At 36.7% G+C, this 24,571-nt stretch overlaps 1 protein-coding gene across 4 annotated transcripts in view; it reads right to left on the minus strand.

The window, feature by feature from the left end:
• The window catches only part of OPA1 (OPA1 mitochondrial dynamin like GTPase), a 58,678-nt gene extending 37,832 nt beyond the window's left edge, over window positions 1-20,846 (minus strand). The window contains exons 1-9 of one of the 4 annotated variants that reach the window (XM_076341071.1): window positions 20,762-20,846; window positions 17,080-17,398; window positions 16,671-16,767; window positions 15,371-15,478; window positions 14,074-14,127; window positions 13,355-13,422; window positions 8,082-8,192; window positions 3,344-3,397; window positions 529-633 (exon numbers count right to left, since the gene is read on the minus strand). In XM_076341071.1, coding sequence (XP_076197186.1) covers window positions 529-633; window positions 3,344-3,397; window positions 8,082-8,192; window positions 13,355-13,422; window positions 14,074-14,127; window positions 15,371-15,478; window positions 16,671-16,767; window positions 17,080-17,398; window positions 20,762-20,790 — 945 coding nt within the window. In that variant the 5' untranslated portion in view covers window positions 20,791-20,846. The remainder of the gene's footprint in view (window positions 1-528; window positions 634-3,343; window positions 3,398-8,081; window positions 8,193-13,354; window positions 13,423-14,073; window positions 14,128-15,370; window positions 15,479-16,670; window positions 16,768-17,079; window positions 17,399-20,761) is intronic. The other 3 variants (XM_076341072.1, XM_076341073.1, XM_076341075.1) reach the window with 3 other exon arrangements.
• Window positions 20,847-24,571: the final 3,725 nt, after the last annotated feature.

The raw sequence follows: 24,571 nt of genomic DNA on the forward strand, positions 1-24,571 counted from the left end.
CTCCTTAATGGTCAGCAAGTGACTCAGAGAGAGGCAGAAAACATCCGTTTTTAGAACACTCAGGATGTTGGCAGACAAAAGCAAAAGCATACTTAGTTCAATCTCTGTGGATTTATACCGGGCCGTTAAACGATGTTTCCTGACCCTGTAACTATATTCCTACCCAACTCAGTAAGACCCATGACAAAGCACAAAAGTATCAGACTGTGTGTGTAAGAAGAGTTGGAAGCGTATTTATTAGCAAATACAGTGAAGCCACATCAAAAAACCCAATCCACATTTCCCGCTTACTTAGGTAAGTTATTTAGTTAGAGCTTGTAACCCCTTTGTGCTCTTCAGCTGAAGCCATTTTCAAAAGTTATACAGTTAAAAAAAAAAAACATATAAAAGCCTTAACATGTCAAAAAATTAGCATAGATATAACAAATGTTAAGAGTTCATATATGAATAAACAAATACGATTTAGAATAGCATCATGGAAAATATGGCATAATTATATTTCTATGCTGATTTGTAACATATAAGTACCTTTAACTTCCTCTGATGAATTCCCTTGTCATCTCTTTGCAGTACCAGTTTTCTTAATTCTTTGTTCTCCTTCTCTAATCGCTCAAGCATTCTTTGGTATTTGAGCTACAAAACAGTGGTACAAATATACTCTTGAAATTACAGAAATAGTACACTCACATGAGCAAAGTTTTACCTATGAAAAATGTATTATCCTTCAGGCAAGTCTTTCAAAAATATAGAAACCTTTATAATCACTACAGTTTATTAAAATACAAGGCCATCAGGAGAAGACTGTTAGTATTTTTTTTCGGCAACGCATCTTTGCTTCAAAAATTTTAGTAAGACCACAATGTTCAAACGTGGGGGTACATATATCAATCTTTAAGCATCTTAAACAAGCATCATTTTCAAAGGAGCTACACATATGCAGGCAGACAGAAATTGGCATCAGTGGGAACTGGCTGTCCAATCAAAAAGATCACAGGGCTTAAATGTGAATTTGCAAGCCTAGTTTAGACCCTTTCTTCAGTATACAACCTCAGTTCAGGAAACAACTGTACCAGCTCAGTCCTGTTTAGAAGGAGATTATGATAGTCCTCTGAAGATGAGACATGAATATAGTTTTGATACCTACTCTGAAAACTGTTTTCTCTGACATGGAAATGTATTTGGCCTGAATGTACTTTTAAGAACAAATCAAATAAAAAAACAGGTAAGTAATAAATGCTTTCAAAACTAGCACATATATAAAGAGCTTACAAACCCCCATATCAAAATAATTTGGCTGAGCCAAAGAGCCAATCAATTTAGAAGCCTACAGATACAACAAAAGATTAATTGTACATTAACTTAAGTAAGCAAGCAAACGAAAATAACGACTAATGTGACTAATATGCATCAACCCTGAAAAAAAAGTCTAGCTTAAAAATATCCAGTTCTGCCTTGCTAATTAAGGAGATTAAAACTTTGTTGGAATGAGATTTAGTGAAGTTCAAGCCAATTAATGAGACAGGAAAGAGTCCCACCTTATACCACATGTGCACTGAAAAGCCCCATTAAGGTGTAACATATGAAACCCTTATAAGTTTGTTGTAAGGCAACACACCTAGGAGGAAAAAGTGCTGCTGTCTAAACAAGAACTGTAAGTCATATACCTGAGGAATCATGGTTCCTGCTCTGTAAGGACTGCCTAAGGGATGAAATATTTCTTTGTAAACCAGATCTGCAGCTGCACACTGTTTTGCCCAATATTATGAAAGCTACCCCCAAGAAGGGCTGGAAATGCTCCTCAGTTGAGCTGATACTGGGAATTCTTAAAATAGCTACGGAATGCAAGACCAGATTTCAGAATGTGAAAACGGTTTTATTTTTCTTTGTTCTTAATGAATGCTCCTATATACTTGCATCCTTGATAGAAGATATTAGATTTATTACTATTTTAATCTTGTCATGTTGTAAGTATAAGTTTTATGTAAGGAGAACAAAGTAACACGTATGCATTCACTATATACAGACATTCATATTAAAAAATGGGCTTTCCAAATGTCTATTCTTGAACTCCTAGGTCCTCTGAAGTTAGGCCATGCACTTTTTAAAAGGCCAGTTTGAAAAGCAGTGATCCTAAAGCTGATCTCTGCAGATCTTTTCCTTTTCTGCCAGCTAATGAAGCAGGCTTCTCTTTAGCAGAAGTAACAGAGAAAATACTGAAAATAGGATTTCACTCGCAACAGCACATCTTCTCTCAGACCATATTAAATTACAACAACTGAACTAGATGGAAGACATCCAGAAATTGAAAGGGGCTTGGGTTTTGTGAAGCAATGTTTTTAGAAATGTATATTAAGAAATCTTACCAATAGCTGTCATTATAGTTCAAATTTTCACTTTTTGATTTTTTTTTTTAAAGGACATCACTTTGAACAGCACCATCCTCTTCAGTTTCTTAAAGGGATTAAATGTTCTTTTAAATCCCAAAGAGAGGGCAGAGAAAAAGCTTTTAATCTGCACATAGCAATTTTTATACCAAATAGTCCAATCATAGAAACAGCTTTAATTGAAAGAACTGCTTATCTCTTCACAAAACAGATTTTGATGAACACTGCATGGCTTATATACGACTCTAGCATTGTAACTGCAATTATTTTTCTTGATGGAAGAAACCAAAAAAGATACTTTGGTTCTCCTGAATGCCACTGTACTATAATCTGAATGTCTCACCCCACATATCCCACATGATGTCTATTTTTCCTCTTGGACCTCTGATATTTGGTCTGCAATTGCACTTAAAAGCTACTTTACTAGAAATGACGTTTCCTAGATTAAGGGATTAAAATGTAACTCAATAATAATTAAACTAATTTCCTTTCTGCAACAAATGTGCCATTTAAACATACAAGATATCACAGATATATCTAGTAGCAGTGAAGATATTAAAAAAAAGAGAACTGTAGAATGTTAGGAGTAAAGTTAGCACGCATAACAAGTTAAAAACTGGAGTATCACCGATGTACTTACATAACAATCTTGGGCTAACTTTACATTTCAGGAATATACAGCATTGAAGGCAAGGAAGGTGTAATCATACTTTCCCAAAATACATTTGCCCTATTCTTACGCTCCCCTCTTGCACTGTCAGTCACTGTCAGAGAAAGAACAGGCTAGACTGACCTCTGGTCTGTGCTAACAGTCAACTCTGTATTGATAAACTCACAGATTGAAAAAAGCACTGCATTCTTCCCAAATATCTTCTATTTCAGGTGTGCTTTTGTCTAGTAAATTTGAGTCTGCTGCACATAAATCTCTACTTAAGACATCAGTAACTCAGAAAAGTTACCTGAGTGCGCAAAAGTTCTTCTTGAAGTTGATCAATCTTCTCTTTGTCAGAAACCTACAAAGAAAAATAATCATGGCTACTAACACATTGTTTAGTTTATCCACTGCAAGTAACAAAATCACAAACTGAAAGCTTCATTCCACATAAGAAAATTGACTTTACATACATTTTAAAGCAAGTAAAATTCTTCAATTAGCATTTGAGATTTAATGCTGATAGAAAGTTCCATCTGGAACAGGAGGTTCACATAAAAAAAAAAGTCTAAATTCCAGTACATGCAAATGCAAAAATTAACCCTTCAAGACTTAATACTAGGAAAGTGGTCTTAGGGAAAAGCAAAACTCTATATGGTGCTCAGTTTTCTGGCCACTGCCCTAAATGTAATTTTAGTGGTCAAACTCTCAGGATCTCTTACGTTGATTTCCGGAATTAGCATGATCTTAATGGGATACAATCACTAAAACACCTGCTTGCTACAGAAACTACTTTCAGGTGAGTATTTGCTATTTCTGAAGCTTCAAGGGGATTCTGATTTCATATTTGTTTTTCAGAATTATAATCCTAAAAATGCATACACAACTTCCATAAATTGTAGTTAGTCAGGACAGTCTTGAAGGGTTATTTTAGAATTATTTAAATTACATTAAAAACTAGAAAAACTAGGATATTATAATACAAAACATTTTGAAGTTCAAGGCATAAATGTAATAAGATCAGGCAATTAGAGCCATTCTTAGTCAAATATTCTTAAAATACAGTCATCAAGATGTAATAAACAGTTGTTCAAAACAATCCCTTTTTAATAACACAAAAGCAAGACAAAAGCATAAATGGTGCAATACAAATTCATATGATGTAAATATTTACAGACAACAAAATCTAATGGTTGATGGATGAAATATTAAATTTAGAAAAAAATTATAATCTAAACAATTACTGAAAGAATGATACAGGTAAAAGCTTCAATATTTAAATAAAGTTCATGTAATAAAGCTCATGTGACATTTACAACTCAAGTTAGCTTCATATCAGAAAGAGCATATTATCTAACATGCAGAGGACAGCTGTCATTTAGACACAAATCAATTTAGTTACTATATTTTCACACCAGTTGTTACAGATTAAACATGAAAAAAATCCAGTTATTCATAGTGATTGATATTATTTAGCTATTAAACGTGTAATATACAGGATCATGCCTGCACTTTATAGAAAGCAACCCAAGCTGACACTTCCATCTATATCCAATTATTTTCTTATTCATAAACAGCAAAGAGGAAGTGCTGTAAATTGACTTCCTTTTCATTTCTGATAATTAGTTCAGTGATAGCAAAAGTGCATCAGAAACAGGGTTAGTTTAGCACACAGACAACTTGATGCACGCAGCCACAGGATGGTATATATAAACAAACATTTTCATATACACACACTTTAAGCACCTCAGAGACATAAGGGGAAAATAAAAATAGAAAGGCAAAGAGAATGGTGTGGAGAGTCAGAAGCAAGAAAATAAAGGAAAGAAAAGGAAAACAAAGCGTTTCCATGCGGTGCAGGTTTTTAAAGCAGTTAACATTTTCCCGCTCTCTGCTCTTAAGCAAGCTGTTCCTGAAAGTACTTCTGGGGCCTTGATGCCTCTTTGAAGTACATATTTACACACAGATTACCTCTAACCACATGAGCACTGCCTTTTATGTACAGTATACTTACGTTAAACACAGTAAGCAAAAATATTGCACGCAGCTACATGTTGCAAGATCTGAAGCAAAGAATTATCTAGCACTAGATGATTAATTCTAACAAGGACAATTAGGTAAGTTACGTCAAAAATAAACAGCTCTAGAATGATGTATATGCTTCAGCATTTGGTTCAGGTGTGCTTTGAATGTTTAGCTGCAGTTAGTACATACAGTATTTTGAACATGTAATTCATAATATTGCTAAAAATTTAAGTTGCCAATAGAAGCTAAAACTATTATAACACTGAAGTACTAACAGTCACATGACTAATCCATGATCTATCATTTCTACTCACAAAAAATAAAATAAAAAATCAACTATTAAAATATCTCTATATAGGCACATCAATATTTGTTTAATCCAGTTCAGCATGGTTTGTACATCAAGATGCCTCCTTCTTTCTCTATTGCCACCATGAAGAGTTATGAGAAAAGAAAACTGTAGGGCCATTTTTAATCAAGGGTTCCTGCACACAAAGATGCAGACACCTGCTTACTAAGACTACCAGAAGCTCCTTATAGAGTTACTCATTTTGCACAGTGGTTGCTTTCCAGCAACCTTTGTCACACATTGTATAAAGTAAGTATGTGCCTAAGAAAATTCAGTACCTTTGAAACCACAGTTACTGGTTTCAAATTCTCTGGTTATTCTCTAACCAGACTATAAATAATTCTAAATCGATCATCTACAGAAGAACTACAATGATTTCCAGTAATATAAGTGAAAATATCAAGGCCCAGACAAAATGCATGTAAGAAGCAGCCATGCACAGTGCAGCTATACAAGACTAATCAATTATACTGCTAAATATTTATCAAAAGGCTGACCAAAAAAATCAAGAGGAAAATATTACATTTTTGTTTTTAATACCCTCTCCTGCTTGTGAGACAGTTCTTACTATTATTCCATTTACAACTGAAGTAGATTTAATATTGAGTAATTAAATTAAAATGGAAAATGTGCAAGTAAATTGGGCAACAGAACTTCCAAGACTGGAAATGAAATGATCACGTTCTCTAGTAGACAGGCAAGCAAGCCAATTGAGTTAAAAAAAATAAACAAGGTTAGTTTATGCCCTGTCAAAAGGGCATGCAATGACTTATTTCAATGACAGCTCTTCCAAAGGAGAATTTGGATCCATGATTGGACTCTTTTAAGTTATATCCTCATATCAAGATATTAAAGAAAATAGTTCACGGTCTCTTTCAATTTGTTTCAAGCAAAAAGATTAGTGTGATAAACAAGACACATTCCTTGTCATTAGGCATATATGCCAAACAGCACACTTGAATGCTAAATTAAAACTTTTTATATGCAAGGGCAGTTAGACTTTCAACACTCAGAAAACACAGAGTACCTGCCTTGGAGGTCAGGATAACATTTACAGAGATAGCCCTTACAGCTACTTCACAGCTTGGGAATTGTAGAATTAGTACTGACAAGGTAGAATTTCAATCAGAAACAAATGTAATATCAAGCTCTTTTTTTTTCCTGGTTGTGTTTATTAGGCTAATACGTTTTTATATACCAAATATTATATTGCCTTTCCAGTAATTTTTACATCTTCATATACTTTATTATAAACTTCAAGCTACTATTCCATACTTCAGCTCTCTCAATAAACTGTATACAATCTGACAGAGGCTGAAGGAGTTCTCTTTATTAAAAAGAGAGTAACTGAACAAAAAGAAAATATTTAGACCACTGAAGACATCTTTACTCTTCTACTAAAATACACATCTGTAAGGGAATGAATGCGAGGACATTTGTAGGACACCTTTTGAGATTATTTTATCTCAAATAATTGCATTTCCATTATATTTTGTTATACAATGCCTAGATTCATAACGGAGGACAGAATACATCAGTGTTACTTTAAATCCAGAGAAAATATTAACTAAAATTTGAAAAATGAAATGTGAGGAAAAATTGCCTTTCACCATCCTTTTTTTTAATTAAAGGAAGATTAACAGTTTAGAGTGGCCAGGGGTTGTAACTCTAAACCATAAAAAAATAATATGGCAAGAAAGTAAAACATTTAAATTTAAAATGCTATTTTAGTTTCAGAGAACAAAGTGATTTACTCTGTTGACGGACTAAAAAGCATGACAATTGCAGCTACGCAACTATGTCTAAAAGTTTAATTCACATTTACTGTGTTCCTCTTTCTGTGGGAGTTATCTTCAGATGTACAGAAGATTAAGTTCTGTATCCAGTGCTCAATTTCAAAGCTGTTGAAAAATATGAGTAATCAGAAAGATTTTTTGAGGACACAGAAGCAGCCAACAACGCAATGTGGTTAAGAATTATGGGTTGTAACAGATTAGACAACTAAAATATCCCAATTTAGGAAGCATTTCCAATTAATCACAGCCATATAATAATGAATAAAATGATCAGAGCTTAAATTAAGTAAGTAGAGTTATATGCTGTGGTTGTTGAACATCTGCACATCAGTATAAACTGTGCTTTAAGAGAGGAAACAGACAAAGGAATACCTTTGACAAATATACAGTAGAGACTGTTATTAACAGCAATATTTAATTGTCTGTGCAAAATTGTTTCTAAGGAGATGCTGTCATTTTCAGATTGGTAACAGTCTAAAGCAGGAAAAAATGTTCGCAGAGATATATTGCCTGTAAATAGCTATAGTCTTACAAGATAGAGCTACAGTAAGCAAGCAACAGTAGAGAAAAGAGTTGACATTTATTCACATACTTTCCTTAAATGCATTTTTAATGTATGAACTTTAAATAACAGTTTTTATAAAGGCAGAGAACATACAATTTCAAAGTGACACAAAGTACTTGTTTGGCTTTTAACACCATGCTTTAAATGCAACTTGATTAAACTGAAACAGGACTATACACCTGTAGTGAAGTTGGCTGTAGTAATTATTTGGGCCCATGATTTAATTAGTTAGATTTTTCTAGCTCAAATGCAGAAGGCTGAAGTATTTGATTAGTGTGAATACAGTACATATTGTCCCTTAAGGCATCACCTTTCGCTTCTGCTGGGAAGAGCCCATGTTATATTGGCCAGCGGCTCTGCGTGCTTCCTCTTCGTGCTGCTGGATTTGTTGTTGTAACAGAATGAGTTCACCAAGCAGGCCCTGCCATGAGTTTATAATAAAAAGGAAAGGAAAAATTGGGGGTGTAAGGAGAACAAAGTTAAACCAAAAGGCATGACAAAGACAGATGAAAAACAGGTATGAATGGGTCAGTTCAAACAAAAGTGAAATTCCATTAGCAAGATCTCTTGCTAGCTAGCTGGGAGTGGATATAGCCAGCAAAACCATGCACTTTGCAAATCCAGGTAGAACAAAACAATAAACATTTAGCCACATTTTATAATTATATTCAACTTTAACTAAGCATCTAAATCTTAAAAAAAAAAAAATTAAACTATCCTGGCTTTAAAATATTCTCAAAAGTTTCAGGATTTCATTTTGATTATTCACACCAGAAGTTCTTAAGTATCAGCAATTTTTCACAACTTAACCATGCACGTATTTAAAGAGTGTTTAGGATATTCTACACAAAGTTGTGCACAACAGCTAATAGGCTCAACTTTGTCAGTAACATAAAAGTTCTCATCCTGTTCTTATTCTCAGCAATGCAGACAGTTTATACAAAGATGATTTTGCCTGCTACTTAACTTTCAGACTAGGAGAAGCAAAATAGTTTCTAGAGCATAAAGAAAGAAGCAGCCCCCTTTCCACTTCTGTAACACACTGCCGTTTAAATTCATGCTGTCATTATCCTTCCTGATCACTTCAAAATCCCTGCAACTTCATGCTTATTCCTTCACTTATTCAGCATTTCCACGAAGCTTAGTTTTCTTCTCTTCTCTTCTCCCTCCACACCGAATATTCTTGTAACGGTAAGCTGTCTTTCAAAATTGGTTTAGAGATACTACGCCAGCATCTACTGGAACTTTATGTACAATTTATTTCAGAGAATGCAGACAGAAGTATTAATTAACTATGTAAATAAAGCTCTTTAAAAGAATATTACATCTTCTAAGAAAACATTCAGTGAAATGAAAGGTTTCAAAAATGCATTACAGGAATAAAAACAAATCCTGAAACGGAACTTCAGTGTAAGAATTCAAGACATCTACCATCAAGTCACACATTTGTTGCAGGAAATACACACACAGGCATGTACACATAAGGATAAACAGCACAGGAGAGAATGGATAAAAGGAGAGACAATCAAATGACCAAATATAAACATTTGTTAAATAGGGATTTGTATAACATTTCAAGAATAGAAAAATCTTCACATTTGTATGTTACTGAACCATTTTAAGATTTAAAAAATTTCTATATTGCCAGACTAGCAAACGCATTAGAACTGTGCCAAGAACTCAGGCAGAACAAAAGATTTCATTTCTGTACAGCAGCAAGGAGAGATAGCCTCATGGCTACACTTAGTATTAGAGGAACAATAATAATATTTTGCCATTTCACAAACAAGGAACTCTCAATATGACCTGACACAGTCCCTTTAAAAACTATGCTATGGGTCAACAAAATACAAGAAAAAACACTGAGCAAACCTGCCATGAAGGCCTTTTAGCATTTAAACAGGCACTGTAACAAATGTTTGAAGTCACCAAAACTATTTAATGTGCAATTACTTTCTAAGACGTCAGATCTACGTGACTCTTACTCCATAGTAAAGCATGAAAAGCCCTTTTCAACTACAGTTACCCCATTTAATAAAATATCAAGTAAAAAATACAGTGATTTAAAAGGCTTCTCAGTAACACTTTCTTCTTTGTGTATACCAGTCAATAATATTTTTTCCTTTATTTTCTATTTCTTACTTTATAGGTTTGAATTAAAAAAAAAAAAAAAAAAAAATCAATCAAGAACCTTAAATGGCACAGAACTATACACACACACCACCCAGGCTGGTATGAACCAGGACACAAACAAAAATGTTTACATCTCTGTCATTGGACACTACCACTGCTTCCCCCCCCCCAGTCATTCCACTGCAAAACTGTATTTATTTTAAAGAATTTTATCTAGAAAAATCAACATTGATCTATTAATGGGATTTCAAAAACCAAATTGTTTACAATCATTATATTATTATTTTCATTCTCAAAGAAACAATGTAAAGGGGAATAACACTAGTTGACAAACACAGTGGCACAAACCCTGCAAAGTCATCAGGAGAATCTGGGTGCACAATAAAATAAGGCAAAACAAGTGCTGACATTGTTACTGCATATACTTAAAAAAACCCATTATTTTACATTAAAAGTTAATATGCTGTAGTTCGGTTGAGTATGACTACCTCTTTAATTTAAAAGTTCCTCATGACTAAAGTCTTTGTGTCCCATTTTCACAAGCAACCAAAGTCCCGTCTTTTTGCATGTCTCAACTCCTTCCACTATTTCCCACTGACTTCAGTGTGACTGTTCATGAGAAAAGCTGAGCCACAGTAAGTCCTTGCACGAAAAATAATTAAATGCTGAGGGATGTAAAGGGGTGAAAATGATGAGGAAGGTAAAGAGATCAATTTCTAAGAATTTGTATAAATGTGTATTTTATCCAGAGTACCTATAACATGAAACTGGGAATTAAGTTGGGAATATAACGGTGCTATGAATAGAAGAGAAAATTATGGAAACTTTATTGCATAACTTGCAAGAAAGAACGAAACAAATGAGTTCTGGGGGGTTTTTTTTGGGTTTTTTTGGTTTTTTTTTTTTTTTTCCAAACAAAGACCAGAGTCAACTGATATTCCTTACTAAAGCCTCCTTTTCACTCTCCAGCAGTAGCTGTAGCGAAGAGCTGTAGAATTACTGTGACGCTTCTTACACCGACTGAAGGTGACCCTGTGTTGGCTGGGCGAGGCAGTCCACGCACTGCCAAATCCTTAACAGTGCATCAGGTTCTTCAAGGCATGAGATTTTATCAAAGTGCCAAAGGCAGAGAAAGGACTGTGTGGTTGGTTTTGAATTATTTCTTTATCTGGCTTCTAAGCCCCAAATCAATACTTGAGTCACATTTTTCACACCCACTTCATCACAGCTATAACCACTATAAATTTTCTTTAGAAATTGGGCTAAGCTTCGGAATTTGCTTTAATAGGAAGCTGAAACTCTTTAAGAAATTTTTTTGGAGACAGACAATAGTGCACGATAATTTTCTAAGAAGGTAACACTGCCATTTCAAGTGCAAGCCTGAACTAGTCCCACACATACAATACAATAAAATATCTTACTACACTATAGCTTTTATAACTGTCTTCTCTCGTCTTTCTCCAATAACAAAATTTCTTATTTAATCCAAGTAGAAACAGATTTAAACTCCATTTATTTAAATTACTTATCTGAACACTCCAGTAATTTTAATTTTGTTTTCTTTTCAAAAAGTTGTACCTTTTGTATTAAATGAAAGATTATGAGATAAACACCACATTAGCTGGCAAGAAGCAGTACAGCCTCATTTAGTGTTTGGGACAACGTTCAGTCTCTCAAAGTTAGCTTGTAAACTAACTAGTTTCTACAGGAAGTTTTTAGAGACCTGCCTGAAGACCATGCCCAATAACAGTTCTACAGAACATTCCTCCAAATGAGGAATTCCTAGATCTTTACCAGTTATTTATCTTTTTATAAGGAAACAAAGAAAACCAGCTCATCAGCCATCAGACACATTTAATACCATGCTACAGCACTTCAGACATCCATACAATCACAATTCTTAAACTAGTATTGATTGGCAGTGGAAAGCATTGAATGAAAAAAGGCCAGTGGAAAGCATTGAATGAAAAAAGGCCATCTAACCCACTGTCTAGAAAATAAAAATTTTGCTTGTCAATAAACCAAGTGATTATGCTATGTTGGCTATTCGTATGTGCCTTATTTGAAATATTGTGACCAAAATTGATCATATAAATTAGCAAAACAACAGTTTCTAAACATAACATATCGGATATAGCTGGAGTAACAAGAATTAGTACACCAGACTAAATTTTATAAATCGTACTGGTTTAATATGGGCTGATATTTTCTGTACCACAGCCAAAGTTTTGTTGGCAACATTAAAATGCAGTCGTCACTGCATCTGAAAAAACAGAATAGGTATTAGTGATATTACTGGCACTCAGTAAAAATCTTTAAAAACTAAATTAATTCAGTTATCAAAGACAATAAATTAAGATGGCCATTTCCCCACGAATCAATAGTAAAGTATTTTTTATATCTTAAACAGTGAAACCTGTGCTAAGCAATCACTCAAGAGAAAATAAAACAATATATAATAAAGACAGTTTACTGACAAAGGGAAAGCCAAAAGCTAAATTTTTTTCTGATGTAGAAATCCATCATTGTTCCAAAGGGAAGAAACAAATTATAAAAAGTGAGCTTTGTACAGGTTTCACTATATATTGCCATGCAGAACTAATGTAGAGTAAATGTATACATGCCTGCATATACAGAAATGTCTTTTATATAAAACCCCCAGTTATAGTTCAGACACTAAGAAGTTTTCAGTTACAAAAATAAATATTTAATAACTTAGATATTCCTGATACTTACTGTCTTCCTTCCATTTTTTAAAGAATTTTTTAAAATATACACAGGAAAAATTAAAAGCTTTTAAAGAATGAGCAACGTTACAATTTAGGAATTTAATAGAAATGAGATCTACTATTCATGAAAGCAAAAAATAAAACTTCACCTTCTTTACTTCAAGGAAAAATGCTAAAACTTTTAGTTATCAAAATACAGTAACATTTTTTTCCAGAAGATAGTAATAAAAATGTGATGTACACTTTCTAAATAGAGTAAAAAGACAAGACTGCTTTAAGAAATACAAGTTCTTTATTAAGGCAGAGATCCTTCAGTAAGAATCACAACTGTGAAAATGTCAACAGAAATGAGGCTGCAAATAGAAATACTTGAAAATAACTGTAAAAGCCTAAACCAACTTCAGTAATAAGCTATAAGCTCAAGTGCCACTGAGAACACAGCCGGAAAAATTGCAAATGCACAAAAAGTACCTAAAATTACATTCTTATTACAAACCAAGTTTCTTAAGAATACAATTCCTAAAGATTTTTATGACTGCCTTGTATTTTCGTTACACCAAAATGTTTATTATCATTGTACTGTGTATATATTAAAAACAGCAGTGCATGCTCAAGTCATATTCAAGCTGCTTCAAATAAACATCTACAACTAGCTATTGAAACACTTTTAAAAAAATTACCTGCTGTCAAGACATTTTTAGTTTTGCAAGAGAGTAATTACCTTCTTGTACTGTTTGTCATTGTCGTATCCCTGGTCAGTAGCTCTGAACGCTGTTTCTCCTGGAGAACCTAGGACATAATTACAGAAACTCATTATACCGTGCAAAAGGCACTTAAAAATTCTCAAACTACACCTAATACAAAATTAAAGTTTCAATGCCTATGAATTGTTAATTCAATAATATTTGAAGTTGCTATCAACTAAAAAAGGTTCACCATAAGAAACTGAAAAAAAAAATTCAGTTTAAAACTCATCTGAAAATTTTATATCTGGTTTGTGACTCAAATTAGTTATATCGTAAGGGAATAGGCAGCTTCAATTAGAGTATTAAAGTTCTGAAAACTTTATAAAAATTAATTATTTCTGATAGACATGAAAGGATAATACAAATTCCATTGGTATTATTGTAACAAGAAAAAAAATACTATATTCTTTCCTATTGTAATGACACAGGTTTTCAAAACAAGCTTCTGGAAAATGCCTGAAACAAAAAGCATCTTCTAAGGACTCTGGCAGAGAAATATCAACTGTTCACCTATTCCTTCTCACAGGGGTGGATCTAAGTATTTTTAAAATAATTAGTAGGTATTTGTAATTCCATATTAAATTGCTTTAAATAGTTGTGTTTACATTGATATTCACTCCTCTTAGTATAGTAGCGTTTTAAGAGTTTGCTTTAAAGAGGCAGGTTAAGGGCAGTAAAAAGGGCTTTTACACACCTAACAACAGAAGTAGATCAGAAGCTCCTATGACTTCACTAACCAAATTGTAACCTGTGAAAAATCAGCAGAAGAGGGGAAATAAAAATTATAAATACAAAACAAAATGCAAAACAAAGATGAGGGATCTTTGTCTCATTTGGAGGACCACACAACCATAAATGTCAACTACGTCCATGTGAGTATGATAACAAGTAATAGGTGACATCTCACAATACCAGTCAATAACACCACAATTTTAAACAGCCAAAATCTTTAACAGCCAAAACAAATAGGAGATTGTAATCTACTTGTCACTTTGTTGAACTTCATCCCTACTTAGTTGCTCGCTCAGTTTATAAGATGAATAAACTAGTTCCACCATTAACGGTATTTTAAGAAAATGAAAATATGCTTCTTATGCACACTGATAGGGAAATATTTTCAAATGCACTTAGAGCAATGACTACAACACCTCATAGATATAATCCTTCATGAATACAAATGTATGTGGCTTGATAATTATTAAGGTATATAATAGGAAGAATCTTTCACTCTATTACAAGAATGACTGGGTGAAGTTTTGAGCTGTGCTAAAAAGCAAGTCAGATGTGATGATCAAATCAATCATGTTTTAGTTTTAAAAAAGCCACCGATCAGAAATGTCTTATTCAAATCTTCCAAAACCTGAAAACCACTAAGCCTACTACTGCCTAGGCACACTGAATCGACAAACCATCCCCCTGCTTTCTGTGAAGCATTCAGAATTCCTACCTACTCCTTTGAAACATAGCCCCTACCTAAGCTAAATCTTCAAGCAAGTTCTTCTGGAGCTATGTCCAGATGAAAAATATCACTCAACCCAAAAGAATACCTTCATCACAAATCTCTTATTTCACATGCTTGCAACATTAAGAATCATCATTCTTAATAATCCAACTCTTTTCTCCTGTAACAGCTGTGGTACTGTTACCGTCCAGTGCCACTCTCACCTTCTCCAAACTCTAGCTGGACATGTCCAGCTTTTATGGCTCACTGAAGCAATCTAGCTTTCAATCTGTTTGTTTAGAGTTGTACAAGAAGTCTAGTTTTCTATTCAATTTCACATTTTCGTTCTCACTACTTGCTATTAGAATTCTTGCTTTTACAAATACATTACACTTACCTGTGTCCGTAACACTTTCAGATGAGATATTCAGTGAAAAGGCATGCATTTTCAGGATCCACTTTCTTTTAGTGTCTAAGGACATATCTGTAACCTCATCTTGTAAAAGCTTATGTTTTCAGAATTAGAACTAAGCTGAAAAATTGTTCTCACCAGGAGAAAAAAATCCTTTCAGCGAAGTGAAGCTCTCTCCAATCTTGTCAAAGTCAGGCAGAAGTTTGGCAAGGTCATCTGCATCAGGAAGGGCTTTGATAAGTTTTTCTAGGAAAACAGTACAACAGCCAATGAGTATTTTTTCTTTCCTATTATTTTCATGAACAGAAGTGGCTTAGGCTGTAAAACCTAGCAACTGTTTCAGGACATGGCTTTTTTCATTCTTTTTAAACAAAGAATTAAAAAGTTTCTTTCCACATGCACCTCCCCCCATTAGTGTTGGGAAAGATTATCAGATCTGAAAAACCAATTGCAATTTTAGACTTTGAACTTCCTGATAAGTTGGTTGCCTCAGGTACTTTAAAATACTCTAAAACTTATTGCTGCATTTCACCACGCTTCATACACTATTCTCTCACATACTTTGTAATGGATGTTTTAAAATTACACAACACTGTAACTATGCCCACCTCTTGTACCTTTTAAGAAAAGATTATTTTTCAGTTTCATAAATAAGCCAATTTTGTAATCTTTTTTTTAAAAAAAACCAAACTTATTAGCGTTAGAGTACTAAAAAAATGTAGTGTCCACTAGCAATAAAAACAAGAAAACATTTATCTCAATTATTCAATCTCTGCATTTATCTATGCAATGCTCATATATGCAGCGAAATCTTCATAAACTTTTTTAAAAAAAAAAAAAAAGAATACCACCTTACAACCCTGCATATATAAGAAGTAACTCAGTGCTTGTTTTTTAGATTTCTATCTTTCATCTGAAAATATGCCTACTGTAACCAGAAGGTTCAGGAAAACAGAGTCTATATTTTTCATTTTCTTTTTTCTGTATCTTCAAGGTAATTTTGTAGATAGGTAGGTTCACTGTTCTGCATTTGCAATTGGTCTTCTAATCACACATACCTTTTCCTTATCTATTTATGTTTTTTACTTGTGTCATTCATATAGAAAGAAAGAACTTTGTGCATAATACTACGAAAACCTGTGTAAGTCGCTTTGATCATGTTGCAAGTCTCCTTTCAATAATGGGATTACACGGCCATATGAAAGGATAAATTATGGAATATCAATGCTAAATCATGATGCTTAATTTCTTCCTACAAACACACCGATACAAATACCTTGGTAAGACACACACCAAACTCTAACAATACAAGTTCACTCGAATTACAGCTATAAAGATACCACTGCACTAGGGAGAGGCACTGAGGACCTACGTCCTTATGTTTAAGTTGTACACATGCTAGTCTTTAGATAGAGTAGCATTTTAGCTTTTGTGATACCGAAGTCAATATGTTCATCAAGCTCCCAAATGAAGTCAGGAACAATCCACTTATATTCATCGAGATCTGGCATCATGTCCTTCCACTGATCATACGTCTAATACAAAAAGGAAAAAAATATAGTAGAAATAGAAAAAGAAATGTATGGAGAGAAGCATATGAGCAATCTATTGAAAAGTAATAGCTACATATAAAACATACTAACCCACCATCTTTTAGATATGAATACTACTACTTGGATCTTTTAAAATCTATACTAGTTCTCTAAACAATGATTTCCATTTCCACTCATCTTTATTGTCATCCTGTAATGATATCCTGTAATTTTTGTGGATATTCCAAGAACTATTGTTCTGAAACATATAATAACAAAGACAAAATGCATAAAATAGCTTCCACAGATAAATACCTTCTTAGCTGTATAACCACCACCTACAGCAGATCCTAATACAAGATAGCGAAGTTTGAGAAGCCTTGACGCTAGTCTAGCTAGCCAAAAGTTCCTGTGCGACTGGTATCCGTATTTTACATCTAAAAGTTTTGTTTTACGTAGGGGAAGACGATTAAGAGAAGAGAACAGCTGAATGGATATCCTTAATGGAGGTCTTTGAAATTTTGAACTTGGGTAGTAGGGATGATGTATACTTCGGGAAACAAGATGCAAGTTTTGAAGTGGTGATTTTCTTTTTATTCCATAGCTGCTATTTGCTAGACTCCGGCAGATGACACTAAAAGAAAGAAATAAAAACTCTAAGTAACGGATTTCCTCAACACACCATTAAATCAATAACCTCTTTAGAAGCAATTCACATTACATTTTAGCTGGTTACAGATAGATTAGAGCATCACTCTGAATGTACAATTTCAAGCTATCATTGCTATGCCACCAGGAAAATAAAAGCTGTAAACATCATTGATGGGTATAGCATTTCTAGTGATTTGAGAAATAAAACCTTAGCTAAATAAATAAAACCTTAAATAAAACCTTAAATACCAGTTATGAAGTCTGTTATGCATTAAATTTAACTTCCACACTGGATTAAGGCAAGTAACACGTCTGTGGTAAAACACAGTTGGGGCAAACAGGAGCTAAGAGTCCACAAAAGACTATGATCAACTTGCAACGTAAAAGGAAACTTGACAGTTTGGCCTGTCTTGTTATTCAAAACGAACTTTTAGAGAGCATTAAGTTCGTAGAGGATTTTCAAACTTCAAAAAACCAAGACACAGAAAAAAGCCTTTGCAAAATATATTTGTCCTTTTTTGGCAAAGCAGATACTCCTTTGCAGTTGAAGCATGTACTTAATGACATCTTTCAGTTCCCTTCACTCTAATATTCAGCGGTTCTACGATTACAGCATTATTGTTTTGTCTTAGGTCATGCATAGACAAGATTACTTCTGGAGATGGCTGCACCGTGTTTGTGGAAGACTTCAATAAAGTAATTCAGATTTATGCAAGAGGGAACATTTCAGTCTGAAAGATTTGACTCTGAAAACAGAGCTCAGCCATGAAAAGCACATGTTAAAACACAGGAACCTTAACAATCCTGCCTTGTTAAAACAAACTCTATAGGTTGGAATAACAAAACAAACTATAGGTTGGAATAAAGCTCCTTGTATACTTTCAATTACACTATCTGCATGCTTCAACACCTTGAGGTAGCTTTGCTAGTTTAGGCAACTGCTCTGGAAAAAGCAATTTCTTCTGTAACTTTTTAGACTCATCATCATATCAGAATGGTTAATATTAAATCATTTACTGGATGCAAAATATAAGTGAAGTTACAGTTCTTGAAATTAATGCTTTTTCCTTGATGTTTTTTTCAGGGTTTTCAATATTATCAAGAGCATTTACTTACAAAGGGGACAAATACAAAAGAAGAAAGTGCTTCATGCTATCGAGAAGGCAAATTATTCATCCCATAATCCTAAATCATTTAAAATTAACAGATCTTAAAGAGAATAAGTGAATCATATGAAATGGAAAATACTACAGAATTTTCTAATAACATGCTCTATAATCTATACAGTTCTTTGCCTTGAGATTTTCCACGTACTAGAGACAACATTGTCTATGACAGGCATATTCTTAACATCCAAAGAAGCGGAAGACTTTGTTATAAAAGCACTTTTGACTTAGAAATTGAGCTTTTTGAAGATAAGTTAAAAATCAGAATTATGTGAATTGAGGCATTTTCCTCTCTTAAAAGACCGACTTTCCCGATGACCTGTGTTTAGAAATTTCCTTTAGTGTAATGGAAAGCTTAAAAAAAGGCAACTCCACTGATTGTTATGAAAGTCCTCGTCCATAAAAGTCACTATGATTTTGAAGGTTATCCTCTTACTGCTATACCAAACTATCTAGAAGGCTGTGCCTTTTCAATAACAAACTTAGTATCTAGAAAGAGGATAATAAGCAGGAGCAGAATAATCCCTAAAGTAGTAACAAGTTTCTCCTCTGACATGGAATTACAAGAGACTCAGAAATTAACCACAGAGAGTACCAATACAAAAGTGGCTACATAGCAGTAAAAAATAAAAGCACCTCCACACTAGAAATTTTTATTTCCCGCTTTTGAAAACAGTTTTTTAAATCAGGGTGTGGTAAGCCTTTACGAAGCAAGCTGATGACTGGGCCGTTATTTCTTTTGTTTTGCAGTCCTAAAATGTCATTACACAGATATTTAATATTTTCAGCAGAGACCAAGTGGTAGTATATACTATGGCAGCCACTTCTCATTATTAGTCTTCACCTAGGTTAAAGGCATTTTGTAATATTACGCAATTTTCTTCTCCGTCATTGTTCTTTTAAAATACACTGTGTTTTACAGCATTCATTCCGTATGTTTAAACTGAAGGAAAAATTGAGTTCCATCACAAATTGTTATGGCAAGAACTTGATCAACAACAATTGCCTTTTGAGTGCTATTGCATATTTCAAACCCTACCTGCTTTAATTGCACATACAAAATCTTGTAATTCATCAAAAAACCCCATGACTCCGCCATTATACCAAAAATTTTCTCCTTTCTTCTCTCCTCCTGCTGCTAAAATCTCCTGATGAATACTAACAGAAAAATCACCTTAAGATCTTCACTGAAAAGTGCAGTTAGACTGAAAAGGGTGTCAAAACAATGTTATTAAATGAAGTATTTAATGAGTTCCAAAGTTAAAGCCTCTGGAAAGCTGTTTAAGAACAGTAACAAAAATTAGCCTTCCAGACATGAGTAGCTCTGCCATTAGAGCTGCCTGATTACAGGCCTGCAACCTGACCACTCTTGCGTTGCACTGAGATTATAGATAACTTGTAAAACAGAAAAAGTGGCCTGTTACTATTGATAGCCAAGCATTCCACCTGGAAGTCACACCTAACATTTTACACACATTGCTCCAGTTTAAGAGTTCAAAAAATCCCCACCTCAGCTGGGACAAATTTTCTGTAAAGACAGGTTATATACACTTTTAATAGCTATGTCTGCGAAGCAGTCTTTCAAACGTAACCCAGCAGAAAGCACTGCGGTATTTTCTTTCTCATTCAGCACCAGACAGCACTTATTTTCCTACTGCTGCTCCCAAATCTGCCAAGGAACATTGTGAGATTATCGGCCATTCAGTTTCACTGCTCCTGTCTGGAATCGTGCAGAAGAACAGTGAAAAACAAGAGGAACGTAGGGTAGCTGCTGGGGAGGGCCAACGTATGGACACGAAGGCGGCCCGAACTCCCTAGGGCGGGAACGCGGGAGACGCAGCTCCCTTCCACATCGCACCCCCAGGTCCCGGGGGCGCGGAAAGATGGGGAATTTCCCCGCCTGGGGAATTCGCACACACACCCTCGCACCTCGCACCCCGACCCGCTGTGCGGCTCCGGCTTCCCCCGCGGGCAGCCCCGTTCCCACGGGTGCCCAGGGCCTGCTCAGCCGGGACGGGTGTTACAACAGACACCCCGCCCGGGGCAGAGGCCCCGAGGTCGGAAGAGGCGGGAGAGGGTCGCGGCTCTGGCGGCCGCTCACTCCGCACAGCCCCAGGGGCCAGGCCCGCCGGAGGCCCGTAGCGCCCGCCCTGACCCCTGCCACGGCCCGCCCCACTCACCAAGCCGCCGCCGCCCGCGTCCGCCACATCCTAACGGCCAGGAGGGGCCCAGGGGGAGCCGCACGCACCGCGGCCGCCGGCCGGGGCTCCGCCGCCGCGCCTGGCGCCCCGGGCTGCCGCGGGCAAGGGCAGGTGGAACCGCCGCGGCCGCGGGCTGACAGGGCTGCCGCCGCTTCCGGGCACCGCGGTCCCTTGCGGCCGGCCCGGTTGGAAACCGCGCCTCCCCGCGCAAAGGTTCCGGGCGCGGCGGCGGTGGGGGAGGGTTTTGAGGGAGCACCGCTGGGGGGTTGCCAGGCCAGGAGGAGCGGAGGGGCGGGGAGGTTATGGCTCCTCCACAGCCGGGCCTTGTGTTCCCCCTCACACCTCAGCGACGGCAGGGGCAGGCCTCAGCGCCTCACCCCTGTGGCCCTGGGCCGGCCCAGGGCACCCCCGGCTGTGGTCAGTGATGCCGGAGGCAGCCAGGGCTGCCTGGGCTCGCCTCCACGGCCTGGCCGGGTGGGCCAGGGCTGGAGAGGGCGGTGAGGCCCAGCCCCGGGTGGAGGCCTGTGGTTGTACCAGGGTCTTCCACGGTGCTTAAATAAGATTCCCAGATGAGTTCCCAGCTGTTGTTGCGCTGAAGAAGTGCGTGAAATGGGTGGCAGCGCTGCCTTGAGAGCTGGAAAACAAGGCGCGTCCAAATGGGCTTCTGTGAGTTGTTGGGTTGTTGCCGGGTTTTTGCCGGCAGGACCACATGGAAGTGGGAGGCAGAGGAGGAACCAGGAGAGTTCAGCAGATCTGTCCATCTCCCCTCCGACAGAATTGCCTCTAGTTATGTCAGTTCTGAGAGGTGCATGCCTCACCTGTCCGTAAAGACCTCAGGTGTTGGAGTGTTCACCTGGCAATGCCAGTGCTTGCTAATGTTAATAGAAAGTTTTCCCTCATGCCTGATGTGAATCTTTCTTGCAGCAAGTTAACTCTATCCACAGTGGACACGGAGAATATTATTTTCTTCATTTACATGTTTGAAAACTGTTGGTGACTCCTCTCAGTCTCCTTTTCTTTAGATTAAACACCCCTAACTCCCTCTTCCATGCTTTCTGACTCCTTTGTCATTCTTCTCTGAGAGAAGAATGTGCTGTCTTGTGGACTGTCACTAGTTGGTTCACAGCTTCCATTCTGTAATATGCCCAGAACTGGGTATCACGTGCTGAGCTAAACAGAAAAAGAGATTTGGGGTGTTTTGTAGGCCAAACTTCTATTTATACAGTGGGATTTTTCAGAGCAAAATAAATTGCACAAGGATGACATAATACATACAAGTATTTTCAGGACTAAGATAAAAGTTGTAGGGATGAGGTGAGGCACATGTTTCTGTCGCTTGCTTGCTTTTAGATTTACATATTAATACATTTAAGGGACTGTCTTTATTTTCAATCTTACCTTTGCTTTTGTATTTTAACTTGACCAGTTATTTTTGTGTCATGTCTGTTTTTTTAGGCAAATTTCAGTTTAAAAATAAGAATGATGGTACTCCATAGGACATGATACGGATAACATTTATTTATTGATAAAATAATATGTAATTCTTACTTTGAACAGTAGAGGGCATCATATAACTAAAGGTTCCAATTTAGGATGCTTTAGAGGTGTTTTCCCCAGGAGAAAGTGAACCTGCTTAAGAAAATGAATACATTCCACCATCACCATTGGTTCTGGATTAACAGATTTTGCTGGAATATTATGACAGGTTGCCAAACTATGGATATGATGAATGTTTTTTCTTTGTTTTCAGTTGTGAAGATAGAAATCTCCCTTATAAGGGTGTTCTGCAGGAGCAGAAATTGTCAATAGGAGCTGGTCTAAGCCTATGAATAGTGAATAGTTTGGATGAGCCTTGATTCTTCCCTGGAGACCCAGGTTTGGTGGGATACGCTGCATGCAGCTCATCTCTCTTTGTGAAAGGGCAGCCAAGAACCCCTACTGCACCCTAGATTTCTACAGACACTGGAAAGAGCAAGGCTGACCTTTGGGGAAGCAGCAAAAGCTGACCAGGCAGAAAAAGTGTGTGTGGCACTCCTGTTTTCCACCCCTGGCACCTTCCAAAATAATGAGTCATTTCCCAAAATCATCAGCCTGCCTTGGAAAAGGTACCTGTGCAGTCGTTTCCTGACTTTTATAGCTTCTAGACAGCACTGCTCACTTTTCCCATATAATCAGATTTATCAGAAATGGACTTTACTGCATTCTTTCTTTTTTATTTTTAATTGAACATTGTGATTCTTGTGTAATAATTGGAGTTCCTGTTGCTGGGTCAGAAGAACAAAATGAAAAGCTGAAAGGCTCAAAGCTAGCCTCAGAGTTGCAGTAGGAGGAAGGAAGGGGTAACACTGAAGCTCGGGTATGGAGAGCACCTTGTTCCTCCTTGATCTTCTTGCAACAAATTACCCTTAACACAGCTTAGTACAGTTATATCCTTTTCTGTCCAGCCTCTGGTCTGGCTTCCTTTTGAAAGTGTGCTAGGTATCAAGACCAAACAACTTAGCTCCAACGTAAACTGCTTGTCACCAGCATTTTACAAACATATCTGTCCCTGTGCTGTGCATACGTGCGCATCAGGTTTGCAGGTCTGTGCCTGGCTCACATTATTAGCAATGGGCAACTTTTATTGTATTAATTGACCTAGCTCCCTCATTTTCTCTTCTCTGTTCCCTGCATTTCTCCCATTTCAGTTTCTCTGAGCCTGCCCACTGCGGGGCAGGCAGTGGTCTTTCCTGGTGCTTGAGATGACTGGGGCTTGCACAAGTCCATGCCATGTGGTAGTAAAATGCTAATGAATAGGAACTAACTTGGCACCTCTTGATCTGTTTCAGTCACCCTAGAAATAATATTTTGGTTTCCTTAACATATTTGCTGGAAGAACAAGTTTGCCTTTCCTGACCTCACTCCTAAAATATTTGGTGTGTAACTTCTTAAAAAGTAGCAAAGGACAAGGAAGTAGTAATGAGAATGAGAATGAATCACAAGACTGCCAAATGCAGCCTGACAGTAGCAAAAAAAGGAGGTGAAAAAACCCTCAGTGCTGTTTTTTCTGCCAGCTTTCTTTTGACCCTGATTTGGAGTCAGAGACATTTGTATCCAGCTCACTGACATCAGTGGGGAACTCTGGTTTCCCCCAGGAGTGAGTAAATAACTTCAATGACGTTTCCCAAAGCTATACGGTGAGGTCAGAAGACATTCTGTGATGATACTCTTAATAATGAATAAAAATACTGGTTACAGATTCTACATGGCTGGATCCTGACACACAATCAGTGCATAAATCCACCTGCACAAACTGGGGCCCCTGTTTGCAATGCCAGAGTTTGAATTTTTCTCCAAGGCATATGTGGGGATCACAGCTGGACACTTAGTTCAGGCTGGTTGCTAAGAGTGTAACAACAGCAATGCCTATTTTCCTTCTCATTGGGACACACTCCTGGTCTCCGGTGATTCCATAATCTCGAAGAAAAATATTCCCCTCTTGCCCTTCCCTGAAAGTTGCATACCAACAGCGCTTGCTTGCACCTATCAGAGTTATGACCCGGAGTCATATTGCGGCAAACACTTGTGAGATCTAACTTTTTCTTTCTTGCAGTGTCTTTGAGTGAATTTTGCATGTACCCTCGCAGTCGCAAAACTCCAACAACAGAATGAAGGGAGGAGGGATGAATGTTACCTGCTAGCCCCACAGAGAGGGAGGAGCTCCGTTCTTCAAACATCAGCAGAGTTATAAGGAAGGTGTGTACTTAGAGCACTTCCTCAATGTGGAAGTTCAAGCACACAACGCTGAAG

The sequence above is a fragment of the Aptenodytes patagonicus genome, chromosome 6, assembly GCF_965638725.1.
Source record: "Aptenodytes patagonicus chromosome 6, bAptPat1.pri.cur, whole genome shotgun sequence".
NCBI lineage: Eukaryota > Metazoa > Chordata > Aves > Sphenisciformes > Spheniscidae > Aptenodytes > Aptenodytes patagonicus.